General features: G+C 20.3%; 1 protein-coding gene across 1 annotated transcript; it reads left to right on the top strand.

Moving 5' to 3' along the window:
- The first annotated feature begins 242 nt into the window (after nt 1–242).
- Nucleotides 243–9,676, top strand: LOC105359827 (uncharacterized). Its single transcript, XM_011496536.1, has 5 exons — nt 243–358; nt 1,699–1,784; nt 5,255–5,350; nt 9,496–9,558; nt 9,644–9,676. Exons 1-5 carry the CDS (start codon nt 259–261, stop codon nt 9,674–9,676), a joined length of 378 nt encoding a protein of 125 aa, XP_011494838.1. The 5' UTR covers nt 243–258.
- The last annotated feature ends 4,800 nt before the right edge of the window (nt 9,677–14,476 follow it).

The following is a 14,476-nucleotide window of genomic DNA, read 5'->3' as shown; positions in this document are numbered from 1 at the left end:
ACTTTAATTTTTTTTTAATTATTTATTTGAAATAAAGATTATAAATGAAAAATAGATAAACCCAATAATATTTTTGAAAATGAAGTCGAAAATAAAGTACATAAAATTCATTAATCATTATCTATAAAAAAATATGAATTCACAATGATATTAAAAATTCTTCAATAGTTTAGTTGAAAATTCATTAACATTTTAAAGCTATAAATTATGAAGACATATTTTCTCTGTCCATTACAGTTATATTATTCAGTTATTGCAATGACCATAGCAACAGTTTTACAAGATGAAGGTCAGTATCTATCGGGAAATCGTTCGCTTCCTAAATCAAATAGCGTACTTGAATCAGAAGTATCTCCTGGTAAGTAATTATTAAAAATATTTTCTATAAGTAAATGAAACACTTAATAATATCTTTAAAAAATAATTATAGAGTATTTATCTAGTTTATTAAAAATATTCTTATTTTTTCAGCTTCAAAATTGTAATTCATTTTTTTTTAATGTATTAAGAATTCAAGAATAATTAAAAGATAAATGTAACAGGCATAAATTACTTTTCTTTACTTTTCTATACTGTATGATTAATTCTTTATTTGTTTTATGTTTTATGTGTTTTATATAATAAGTTCTTTCATATTTTTAAATCAATGCCAATTTTTTAAAAATTTCTTATATTTTATACTAGATTTAAGTTTACTTTTAGAAATATATAAATATACTTTTAGTATATTCTTTTTACAAACAATTTTTCAATAATTCATTGATAAAATAATTTAAAATAATAATTTCTTAATAATCCTTTTCAGTAATTACGTAGATATTGTTCAAAAATCTAATTATTTACAATATTTATCTTTGTTTTTAATCATTTATATATTTCATATGCTTACCTTAGAACATTAGTTTTCTGGTTGTTTACTAAAATATTTCAATATTTAAACGATCTGTTGTATTAAAATTTATTTGTAATATAAGTTGAAATGCGTTCCTTTTTTTGTATACTTCCACACTTTTCTTAACTGTTTTTCAATTCTTTATTCTTCACTTTATTTTTAAGTCACTCTATTATATAATTTATTATTATGTTTCAGATTTGTATGATTTCGCATTATATTTCGTTATTTATTAACTTTTATGAATATTATTTTTATTTAATATAATTATCAATGGAATTTCTATTATTATAATAATAACAATTTCGTTTGTCATGTTGATCATTATATGCAATTTCAAATTTTTCCAAATTATTTGTAAATTATTGTAAAACTTCTTTTTATTACCTGTCAAATTATTATAATTTGCTAATCATTTTTTTTATGTTTTCAATATTATCAAATTTTTGTTTTTTCTTTTTTTACTAACACTTATTCTACATATGTTTAAACTTTAATATACTTTGAATACAAATAATTTTTCTACTTAAAATTCTAATAAAAAATGTGAATTCATATTAATCTAATAATTAATTAAAATACATTTAAAATGTCTAATATGTTCTTTTTTTTATTCAAAATATTTTTTTGCATATTTCTTTAATTAAATTCTTGTAAATTTAAAATTTCGAAGAAGAAAAATATCCTATATTTTTTAAAATTATAATATATATAATTAAATTAAAAAAATCATTTCTTAAATTAAATATACTCATCACATGGATACGAACTTTTCTATTTATAAATCATTAATTATTATTTTCCAGTAACAATGAGATTTAACATCACACTTCTTATATGTTCTTCCTGCGGTGTTGTTTGCTGTTTGTTACTACTATACGGACTATTTAAGGTATTTTACTTAATTTTTATTACTAAATTGTTTATTAAATATTCTTGAAATAAAATAAATAATAAAGTTATTGTTTATATTATTATTGTTTAATCAATGAATAATAAAACTAAACTTATCGTTATTTATAATTAAAAATTAAACAAAAATTGATATTTATATTTACATTCAAATTTAAAATTTGTTATAAATCCTAACATTCAATTTTTTTTTATAATAATTATTGTATATAATATTTATATACAATATAATAATAATTTATAATAATAATAATCTATAATAATTATAATAATTTATAATAATAATCTATAATAATAATTATATAATAATTGTTGTATATAAAAATAATAATTTTTTAATGAAGCTATCTATATCTATAATAACTATTTAATTTGTTAGTAAAATAATATAGAAGATATAGATATACAGTAAATAAAAAAAAAATATATTATTTACAAAACAAGAAATACAAGAAAATTCTTTATCGTAAATATTTCTATATTTATATGATTGATCATAAAAAAATAAACACTTTTTATCTATTATTTGATATTTACAAATACTTTAAAATTACGTGGCGTATGATTAGAATTGTATTGTAATAAAATAGTATATTTCTTACCATTAATGTATTAATTAATGAAAGGTATTTCTTCTTAAATAATAATTAATTAAAGGTTGCACGATAAATATATGTGCTTAGAAACTATTAGACTTTCAAAATTTTTTTATAGTTAAAGGAAAAAATCATTCTCTATCTATCCATTACATTGATAAAATAATTAAATCAATAATTGTATCAATAATTAATTTTCAAGACTGCTATTCTCTTTTACTCGTCGTTATTTATTAAGTCAATCAAAAATGGGAATAATTAGAAAACTTAATTTTATTCCACGTATATTCTAAAAAAGAAGAAAACTTGCATATATATTACGCATTTATTTTCAATTATTAAATCAATGAATCTAAAGTAATTATGGTAATATACACTAATGTCGTTATTAATGATGTTATTTATAAAAAATTATACATATTAAAAAGTAGGTCTATTAATTATTAACTCAACGTCATTATTGTTAATTATTGTACATCAATAATAATATCTTTTAAAATACTTTTAAAATATATTATGTTATGGTTTAATGTATTAATAAAAAATAAACTTAGTAAAATATACAGGCTATCATAACTTACTTGATATCATATCTTTCAATTATTTTATTTTTTATATGCTTTGAGCCTTAAATTTCCAAAATTTTGTTAAAAAAGATTTATTATCCAGTTTTAATAATTTTTATCATTTAATTTCAAATGTAAAACTATAATATAATAATATCGCTGTTTATACACAAAATATGTAAATTTATACTCTCTAAATAATTGAGATTTCTAAAATTTTCTAATAAATTTTTTTTTCGAAGAAATTTTTATTATAAAATAATTTGCAATATAAATTACTCTTGGATATGCAAAATATTATTATATTGAAGATACTTATCAATGAACAAACTAAAATTTTAAAAATTCAATTTTCGACAAAATTTCAAACTACCCTACCTTTTTAATATCTCCAATTATAGTATACAATTATAATTTATAAATTTTTTACAAAAAAGAATAATGGTTTCAATTCAAATAAGAAAATATATCATTAATCTTGAAGTACTGAATTGTATAAATTATTTGGCATATACCTTACTTCAATCTGGACTTATTTAAAATAATATAAAAAAAAAGAGTTCAATGTAAATCCCTATAATATGTCGACTCTCTTTTATCCTAAATTAATATGTCCTCTTTTTGTTTTATAAATATCATAAAAAGATTGATTTCTCTATCTTAAAGATTAAAAATATTTCACGTACATCTTTAATTCAATTTTGTTATGTAATCATTACTTATAATAACACAATTTCACTAAAATAAATATTTATTAAATTGATTAAAAAATTTACTGTTTTATCAATGATAAGATAAGTTTAATATGGTAATAAAATGTTGTAGTTAGAATATATAAGAAATAATTCTCATAAATTAATCTAATTTTTTGATAAAAAGAATTAGCATCGAAATTTGGCAAACTGTAAAAAATTAATATTATTAAATAAATAAAATCTATATATAAGTCAGGATAAGTATAATATAAAATAACACTTAATAGCTGTTTGGACTATTTAGAGTTTAAATGTTTACAATTTAGCAAGAGTTTAGCGAAGACTGCAACTCATCAAAGAAAAAAACCTGGATATATATATAAAAGCTTAAAAATACAATAAAAAAATAGATGAAAATTGTGATTGCATTGATGCTGTATTATTAAATAATTAAACTATTTAATAAAATATTCGATCTTCTATTTTTTAAATAACCTAAAAAAAGTTAGCCACATTCGAAAAACAACGATATAATGTAAACGAAATAATGTAACGAAATAATGTAAAATATTTGAGATTCCTTATATTTGATAAATAACAAGTTTTTATGTTTTATTCATATAAAATGTGGTATGAAATGTAAATTTAACTTAATCAAAAGGCAAGTTTAGCATATATTTTAAATAAAATGAAATTTTAATATTTCATATATAATAATAGAAGCAATAAAAATAACATATAACAAGATTTTTTCATAAATCTTTAATAAATTTAATTGTATCGAGAATTTTTTTCTAAATTTTATGAAAATACAGTATATAAAAATTTAATTAGTATTTTAATAGTACTAAGCCTTATTAAGTTGATAATTTTATAACATTTAAATTCATTACGTTCCGTGTATTATTCGCTTATCAATAGTGATCATATATATAATTAGGATATATATAATTAAAAGAATAACATAAATAATATTATATAACTATGTCTAATACTGTAATACTGTAATCTAACCTTGTAGAAAGAAATATTGACAGCATTCAATTTCAAAGAGACTTATAGAATGCATTTTAATTATTCTCTCTTTACTAATTCAAGCAAAAATTAAGATTTTAGATAGTAATACCAACAAATTTAGTGTTACTACGCGATTATCTATTTTTAACTTTAATAAACATATGTAGCTATAAACAAATATTCTTTTATTTATACAATTATAAAACTCTTAAACTATAATTCAACAAAAATATTAAGAATTATCTTTCAGTTATTGAAGAACAAATTAAAATTCTAAAGCATATTAAAACAATACAGTAAGCGAATGAATTCAAATTTTTGTATATACATAAAAATTTTAATTATTCAGCAATAATAAATGTTATTTAATGAACGAAGTATTTTCAAGGAATTATTAAATTGTCTAATGGAAAAATAATATATATTACTAACAATAGTCCATAAAATATTACTATAAAATACTATAAGATCCTTCCAACTCTTTTTCAAATTCTATCCTATCATATTAAGTTAGCTTAAAAGTCTTTCTAGATAAATATAATGATACATAAGTAACAAGTATGATTTAATTTGCAGGATGAAAAGCTGTTACTGGTACCATGGATTATCATTGTGATTATTTGTAGCTTTGTTGACATATCACATTTAATATATTTATTTTTCTTCGTTTCGGTGAGTAACTTTCCTTTTTTTTGTCTTACATATTTAGAAGCATCTAATTAATACAACAAATTCGGTTACACAAAAACTTTCTTTAATCCCTATTAATTAAACGCTTGTTGATGTTGCATTAAGAGATATATTCCATTACAATATCATATAAACTTCTTGAAAACAAAAACCTTGAAAATAATATAAAGTTAATTTGAACTTTAACTAAAATATATAATAAAATTAACGCACTGAAAATGTTTGAAATGTGTGCTGTTGCTCAATGATGAATTAATAAAGAAAATAGATTAGAGTCAATAGTTGGTAAGAAATAATTTCAGTATTACATAAAGCTTCATAAAATAAAATATTACAATTTAATTTCTATTGTTTGTAACATAAATTATTATATAAAGCATTATAATAAAGTATTATATCTGTCAAATCATTTAACCAACTAATATTTTTTTTAATCGAATAAAATAATTATTTCATTCCATATTATTCTTTAAAATTTTTTTAATATTTCACAACTACTTATGTAATAACGCGATATTTATTTGTTCGATTTTCATATTTATTTATAACACATTATTCAAATGGAATTTTCTCACGCAAAAAATAAAGTGAATCTCACTCTGACATTCTTTAATTAATCAACTTCCGGCATTATTATCTTTTGAACATAAAACTCATTTTCTGGCATTATCCTTACTAAGATATATCATAGCTTTCTACGTTATCCTCAAAACTACTACAAGACACGCTCTCAAAAGGAATTAATAACTTGAATTTAGCCAGCATCATTTAACAAATATTACTTTCTTTCCAAGTTTATTGGAATAGAAATTCTCAATACAATATAATTAAGAAATAGTAGAACTATACAAACTTTATTAAATACAAACTTTGTTTAAAGTAGATAAAGATAACGATAACTTTTAAAAATATTATAATTTGAAACGAATATTTAAAAAATAATTTTGTAAATATAAATAAAACATAAAATAACGATTTAATTTATAAAATTTTTATTTTTAATATTTAAAAAATAAGAAGTACTTTATAAAACAAATATCAGATAGGTTTTTAAGGTGCTTTCTAAACTGTCGTTATATAGATATAACTATATTATATACTTTTATATAGATATATGTATACAATATATATTTTTTTAAATTAATTTTGAATTTGAAACTATTAAATATTTAATAATTAATTATTCAATATGTTAATATTATGACGCAATAATAAAATTATTAAGAACTAAAGAAATTGAACTTTATAAGTTAAAATAAGTTATTGAAAATATATTAATGGCTTTGATTAGCTAATACTAGTAAAAACGTATAATATTAAAAATGGTTTTTTAATACGTACAACCTGGAATGTATACGACATTTATATCTGCATGCCGATAAGGATTTGAACCCTTTTCTATACATGCATGCGTATTAAAATAAAAAGCATATAAAGATCTACTTCCTTCTGTTCGTCGTATCATATAAATAGATTCATATAAATATTGATAAGTATATATAAATATACACGTCTTTGTTAATTTGATTTAATGATTTTCGCTTATTTACTTTCTTAATTTTATTTAGATACAGATAATAAAAAATTATTTATTAATGTACAAGCATTTTAAACAGATATCTATATGGAAACCATCAAATAATAAACTCCAGGACGTCTACATCAATTAGTATACAATTCATGTTAAGTGCCTGTCCATCTTCTCAGTTTGAATTTTCCTTTGAAATTTACTCTCTCACTTTGGACTATACTTAATTCATACTTAATATTTCGCAAATGTTCCGCTTTTTCATTCGGACCATTTAAATCAATAAACATTGTATGAAAAAAATTTCGCATTTTCATACTTGTTCTACATTTATTCATTCAATATCAACTAGTTAATAAATGGCTTAGCTACTAATGTAGATCATAAAATTTCAAATTTTCAATTTAGTTTCGATATATAAGAAATAAAGATAAATTTATTAATAGCCAGTTAAAATTATTAGATTGAAGAAAAATGAGGAACATATAAATTTTTAGAATAATCGATATAAGACAATTATTAATATATTATAAAAAATATTAAATATGATGAAAAAATTTTAAGTTAAATTAAATATTAATGTTTTAACAATTAAATTGAAGGTAAACCCATTTGTTTATGAAATTTAAAATTAAATTCATTCAATTTCATTTTTAACATTTGTAACAAATAGTTTATAAGTAAATTTAATATGTATGGCTATTAACTGTAGTTGTAATAATTTAAAAAATTTTATTTATTTATCAAAAAATCGAAATAATTGGATACGTAGTATTAATACCCGATCAATACTCGATATTAACAATACCATTTTCGATAAAGCGGAGAAACAATGCATGTTATGATCCTCTTGTAAGCAAATAGATCGATTATCTTGTACTAGTCAGAAACATTTAGTTGTTAATTTAAATAAGAAATTTATAATTATATATTGATTCGTATTTTATACAATATAAAAAATTAAATATATATAATACAGTAATTGAAAATTACATATAATAGTATATGCATATATAAATTGTAATTAAAATTTCTTTTATTTTAAAATAATGTTGGTTTCATTTGTTCTAAATTTAATTTAATTAAATATGAATATGTTATTGAGTTTTAAATTTATATAATTATATATTTTTCAATATTTTCGGTATTTATATTATAATAAAATTTTTTTTATAACGTATGAATAAATCAAATAAATAGTATAAGAATTATTAGCGATTCTATTGTTACGAACTAATTAAAATAACTAAATAACTATTAAATTATATACACTAATTTTAATACTAATCATATCTTTTTTAAATGAATCTGGCAATATTCATGAACAAGTACACATAAGTAACTCAAAAATAACTAATAAATGAATGCATTAAATAAAGCATTTAAACAATCAAACTTAAACAGTATATTCTTTTTTACTTTTAATATCATAAATGAAATTTTTTTTATTTTGAAAAGATATTTTAATTTTTGTATTAAATATAAAAATGTAATTTTTGGTTTAAATAATTCGCTTCTACTATCACACATTATTTGAATACATATATTTTAAAAAAATAGTATATAATTTATAATCAAAAAATATAAATCAGTCAATTATAATCCATTTTTTAATTGCAATGTATAAATATTCATCGTGAATGATATGATTAATGAAGAATATTGATAAAAATTAACATTAATAAAAGTTCGATGGTGATGTCGACAAATTTATTGAAATTTATAATTACTTAAAATATATTGTTAATATTATTAATCTATATTTCACATAATTACAGTTCAATTTGCAAAATCACTTAAGAGATTATTATAGAGAATCCTTCAATAAATGAATCTTTATTGTATTATGATTCGTGTGATCAATATGAAAATGTACTTATTAGGGGAGTGAAATATTTTACAGAACCTTTTTTTTTAAATAATATATCATGTTTTCAAAATAAAAATAAGTTTTTTATTAAATAATCTTATACATTTATAGGTATATTATTTAATGATTTTTATATATGTATTAAATAAATATATTAAATTATATTAATATATTTATTTAAACATTTTTTTACAACTGAAACTATTTTTATATTAGAATTAAGGAAAAATAATTGGTATAATATTGAAATTATTCTGTCCCGGTTGCTGTATAAATATATTCAGATTATTGAAACAATAGAACTTTAATAATAAAGACAACAATCTTATTAATATATAGATAGTAATATAAACGGATTTATTTATATTTATTGTATACTTTAGTCTCATACATATTTTATATTCATGTGCAGTATTGTAAAATTCTCACTAATTTAGCAAATAGCTCACTTTGAAAAATAATATTTAAATTATTCTTTATTACTCAAGATAAAATATTGTAACTATTTATCTAACAATTAATAACATTATATGAGAAATCTTTCGTATAAAATTATAATTAAAAAATTGTATTCATTTACTCTTTTCAATTATATTCTTCTTAAAATATAGCAATTTGGAAATAATTACAAACTACATGCGCAAAGTATCGATGTATATATTTATTAATAATTTTTTTTTCATTTAATAATAATGAATAAGTAAAAAGTCCTAACTTTATATGTTTCAGCTGGCGTTTAATCCTATAACTGCTATGGTCCTCACAATTGATTTTTTTCTTTTATGCTTGAACGTGAGTAATCAATATCACTCTATTAGCGCTATTCTCATTTCACTACATTATAATTACGCTATATAAATCACTACTTTTTGTTCAGATGCCATCAAAAACACATACACGCTTTTATTAGTAAATCTTTCTGCACGTTTACTATCCATATACAGAACATCTTTTGATCTAATTCAGTTTTATTTATCATGTGTACAAATGAGAGAAAGAGAGAGAAAGAGAGAGAGAGAGAGAGAGAGAGAGAGAGAGAAAGTGAGAGCGATTGTGTGTATATGTGCAAATAAAAAAAAGTGTGTTCGGTATAACTTTAAATACATTTATTCAGGCAAACATGTAAGAGAATCACATTTATTTTTATTAAATGAAGAATAAAAGTTTTAGAAAAATAAATGAGAACTAGATAAATTACTAATATCATTAATATTTTAAATTAGTGTTAAGAAATTAATAAAGTTATAATACGAAACATAAAAGTAATGTATGAACTGATAATACATATTATTTAAAAATATTATTTTATTCATTATCATAATGACAATTACAGGTTTACTCAGTTTTATGCGTTATTTCACAATATCAAGAATACGCTACGGGTCGCGGTACTGCATCAGATGACTGTGAACAAAGGGTTAGCATTACATTAATATTATAATTAATTATTTTATATCCATAAGTCTTTGAAAAATATTTTTATAATTAAAGGAATATTAATTCAAATATATAAATTATAATTTATTTGACTAATTAACCATTACCTTAATTTAATACATTATGATGAGGCGAATATTTATTATTTATCATTATTGAAAATTAAAAAGCTATCTTATCTAGATCATTAGTATAGTACAAAAAATCATAACATCTGCAAAATTTCCCAATTTAAGAACTCAATAGAAATAACTATAATAACCATAAAATTACATGAATAAGAGACTAATAATTTAACATGAAATATAATATAAACGCAGATGCAGTAAAAGCATTCATGGGATCTAAAGTTTCTTACTATATGTTGAAATATTTATAATAACGATTTTAAAAGAATTCTATGAAAACTTGAGTACCAAAAGGCGCACATAAATAAGCTGCTTCGTGTTTTTAAATAAAAAATAATTTAATACAGACATTTTTTTCTTCGAATCTGGACAATCCTTTGTATTAATTAACATATTTAACGATTATACTATGTCTTAAGAAAAAGCAAATGTTTCGTAATTTTTGAAATAAAAAATTTTAGCTTAATAATCATATTTGAAAAAAGAAGCATTCTAGGTCAAAGTCAATAATATTGGTTAGTAATCAAAATAATGCAATTACCGATTATAACTTCTACTTATCTATCTTATCTTTATAATTGTTTCGACATAACATAGTGAATACATTTTAAAAATTGAAATAGTATTTACAATAAACAACACAAAATTAATAATCCAATAATAACCGATCTAAACCGTGTGCTGATAATCATTTCGACACTTTAATTTCACGAACCTTCATTTCATCGCTACAGTTTTACTTTGTCCATACAGATCGGGATATATAACGATTAAAATTAATCCTTTCTTATTTAAATAAAATAAATAAATAAAAACATTCTGAATTTAATCTATATAAATTTTAAGTATTATCTCTACTTACATAATTTATAAACAGAACTTTTTATTCAATATATGAAATATCCTTTAATCTTTGCTATATAATTTATTTTATAAATTCTGTTACATTATCCTTTTCCGTATAACGCTAAGTCAACATTTTTATAGCTGAAAAATATTGAATGTTTACTAGAAAAATAAATTACCATTACACATAATTATTAAATCAATACATACGTACCTTCACAAGCAGCAAGGTAGGTATACCTGGTAAACTAAAATCGGAAATATACGAATGTGATGCGAATAGAATGAAGAAAAAAGAAAATCTTGAAAGAAGTACTTTAAAACTATGAATAATCCATCACAGTTAATATAAGATTTTGAAATATTTTAATTGAAATTATTGTCGAAAATTTTATTAATTGAAAGAATGCTATTACAATATTTGAAATCATCATGTTCAGTATTTCATATTTTATTTAATTACATAATAAAATTAACATTAAAAATTAAAAAATATATTCGACAATCTTTTACGATAGTCTATTTAAATAGTATATTAATATTAGTATTTATATTACAATAAAACCAAATTATTTAATATTCTAAATTATTCACAAATAATTCAATTAAATATTCAATTATCAATAATATCAATTAGTTATAAAATTATTATCTCAAAACATATTTATAAACAAATAGAATTTAATAATTATAACATTCATGACAGACGGGAATAGAAAAGAGGGAGAAAGAAGCTATCAACTGCTATATGAAAAATAGAAATAGTTATATAGCTGTACGTAAACAAAGATATAGCTAAGAAAAATATTATCAGATATTTTTATATTGATTATACTAATTACATTTATCAACTGAATATAATTTAATATATTTATTAAAAAAAATTAATATCAAAATAGCTATGGGAAACGACTATTAATTGACATTGAAGAGAAGGTTTTCTATAAATTCAACAGTTACATAATCAATTATAAAATTTTTAAATTAGCTTACCGAATTTGATGGAATGATACAAATGAGTAAAATTTTGAACAGCTTGAAATAAAAGACAAATTGTAGTAACCGTGTTTTAAAATATTACAAAAATATTGACTCTCATAATTGTTTAGGTTATTATATGTATTATTTTAATCCAAAATCATATTTAACTAAAATTGGTGCAAGTAATACTATTAATGATATATTTTTAATTTTTATATATTTTTATAATTTTTATAATTTTTTATTTATTTATACATTATTTTTCCAACTCAAATAGATTTATAAGGATTATGTATATTATCATTTGCATTCGTAAAAAATACAATTAACTTGAAGAAAATTAAATTTTCTTATAAAGAAATTTTACATTAATTTTTTTATATTTATGAAACAACAAATAGGTATTACTGCTTCTATTATGTGATGATTTAAAAATTTATTTTAATTTTGAAATCGAATGAAGGTTTTGAGTTTAATTAATTAATTTACATCATTTTTTATCGATTTTAAATAATATCGCTTTCAATTTTTCATTCTATACAATTACAAGCACATCGTTCAATCAATAAAATTTAGTTAATAAAGAAATAAAGAATCGAGGCAATTACAATTCAATTGCAATTATCAAATTTAATTGAAAAGACAAAGATCGCATTGGGCAAAAACATTTGCTCTTAGAAATAGAAGCATTATATTTGAAAATATATTTGAAAACGGTCGATGGTAATATACCGTAGGTACCGGCAATTCGATACACCGTACATCCGACAACAACAGCAACATCTTGTCAGAGTTCGCGTCGAACCCAGGTAAACAATGAAATATGGATAACGCCGACGCCGACGCCGACGACGACGACGACGACGACGACGACGACGACAATGATGATGACGAAGATGACGAAGATGAGGACGACAACGACAATGACGACGACGACGACTTATAGTCCAATAACTTTCTCCAAACAGCTGACGGTCCAAGTCAGCTCTAGCAATGATATACCAAATCGCAAGCACGTACAATTTCCTGATTCGACCTCGGGCAGCCTTGTGAATAATAGAACAGGTCTGTTTTATTATTTCACCTCGTTGTGTCCTTCCTTATGATCATCTAAATTAACGACTTTTCACGCAGACGAGGGAATCAGCAAGAGAATTGAGTACGTAAAAAATTAGAATGATTTATAAATCATGAAAAATATGCTATAGTGCATAAAGCTGATACATAAAAATTTCATTTTTTAAGCAATATCTTTCAATTAAATGTAAATGTAAATGTAAATTATTTGTATATCTACAAAAAAAAATTTTAGACATTTTTTTTATGTTGTTTACAATTCAAATTTAGGATAAACTGTAAGGAATATACTTAATTTATTATTACTTTAATTTCTAGTTAACGATCATACAACAGCATGTGCATAAAAAAATATTTCAAAGTCATACATGATATAGCGATAGAAAAATATTTAACTTAATATTTCATTTATTAATATTTTATAGAATAATTATATAAATTTTCAATAAGAGCACTAAAGTATTTTTTATAATTATAATTGAAAAATTATATATTTATATATAAAAAATTATAAAAATTATATATAAAAAATTGAAAATTTTGTAATTGAAAACTATTAAAAAAAAAAATATTAATATTAATTTTTGCTTGAATAAGAACTGATAACAATTAAATCATTACAAATAATAAAATGAAATAATACAAATTAATTTGAATACAAATACCTATTTTATAATGAAATTTACATTTATAATGAAATAATTTTATTCTTAAACACTTTTCAATTACTATTAGACATTTAATTCTTAACAAGTATTTATACTTACAGTGAACTCTGTAAATACATTTTTATAAATTAAATTTTTGTAAAAAATATAGTAGAAGAAAATGAATTGTATTAAAATATTATATTTTATTGTAAGTATTAAGTTATAATAAAAACTTAATTATTTTAGACAACAAATTTAAGCATAACACTGTATTATGTTATATTATTAGTATTATTATTATTATGAAACTCTGTTATATCCTGATCCTAATATAATAAAAATATAATATTTCTTACTATTAAAGAAATAGATTGCTTACTTTACAATCGAATAATTAATGCTCACTTGGTTAATTGCATATTTTTAATACCTCGAATTGAGGCTGTGGAATTTTAAATTGCTTAATATTCTTTGCAATTTTCAGTTAAAATGAATTTCAAAAGGTATCTCTATTAAAATTTATTCAATTATAACTTGGATATAAAGTTATAAAATATAAAATAATTTAATTATTATGTTTATAGCCGTAAT

This window comes from Ceratosolen solmsi, unplaced genomic scaffold, assembly GCF_000503995.2.
Source record: "Ceratosolen solmsi marchali unplaced genomic scaffold, CerSol_1.0 scaffold29, whole genome shotgun sequence".
NCBI lineage: Eukaryota > Metazoa > Arthropoda > Insecta > Hymenoptera > Agaonidae > Ceratosolen > Ceratosolen solmsi.
Note: the sequence above shows the minus strand (reverse complement) of the source record. Positions and strands in the feature narration are given on the sequence as shown.

What these genes read in the sequence shown, in the direction of transcription:
- LOC105359827 (XM_011496536.1), top strand. Translation starts at nt 259, where the DNA reads ATGACCATAGCAACAGTTTTACAAGATGAAGGTCAGTATCTATCGGGA. An exon ending in TACTATACGGACTATTTAAG is followed by an intron (nt 1,785 to 5,254) that starts GTATTTTACTTA and finishes TTTAATTTGCAG; the next exon opens with GATGAAAAGCTGTTACTGGT. An exon ending in TTTTTCTTTTATGCTTGAAC is followed by an intron (nt 9,559 to 9,643) that starts GTGAGTAATCAA and finishes CTTTTTGTTCAG; the next exon opens with ATGCCATCAAAAACACATAC.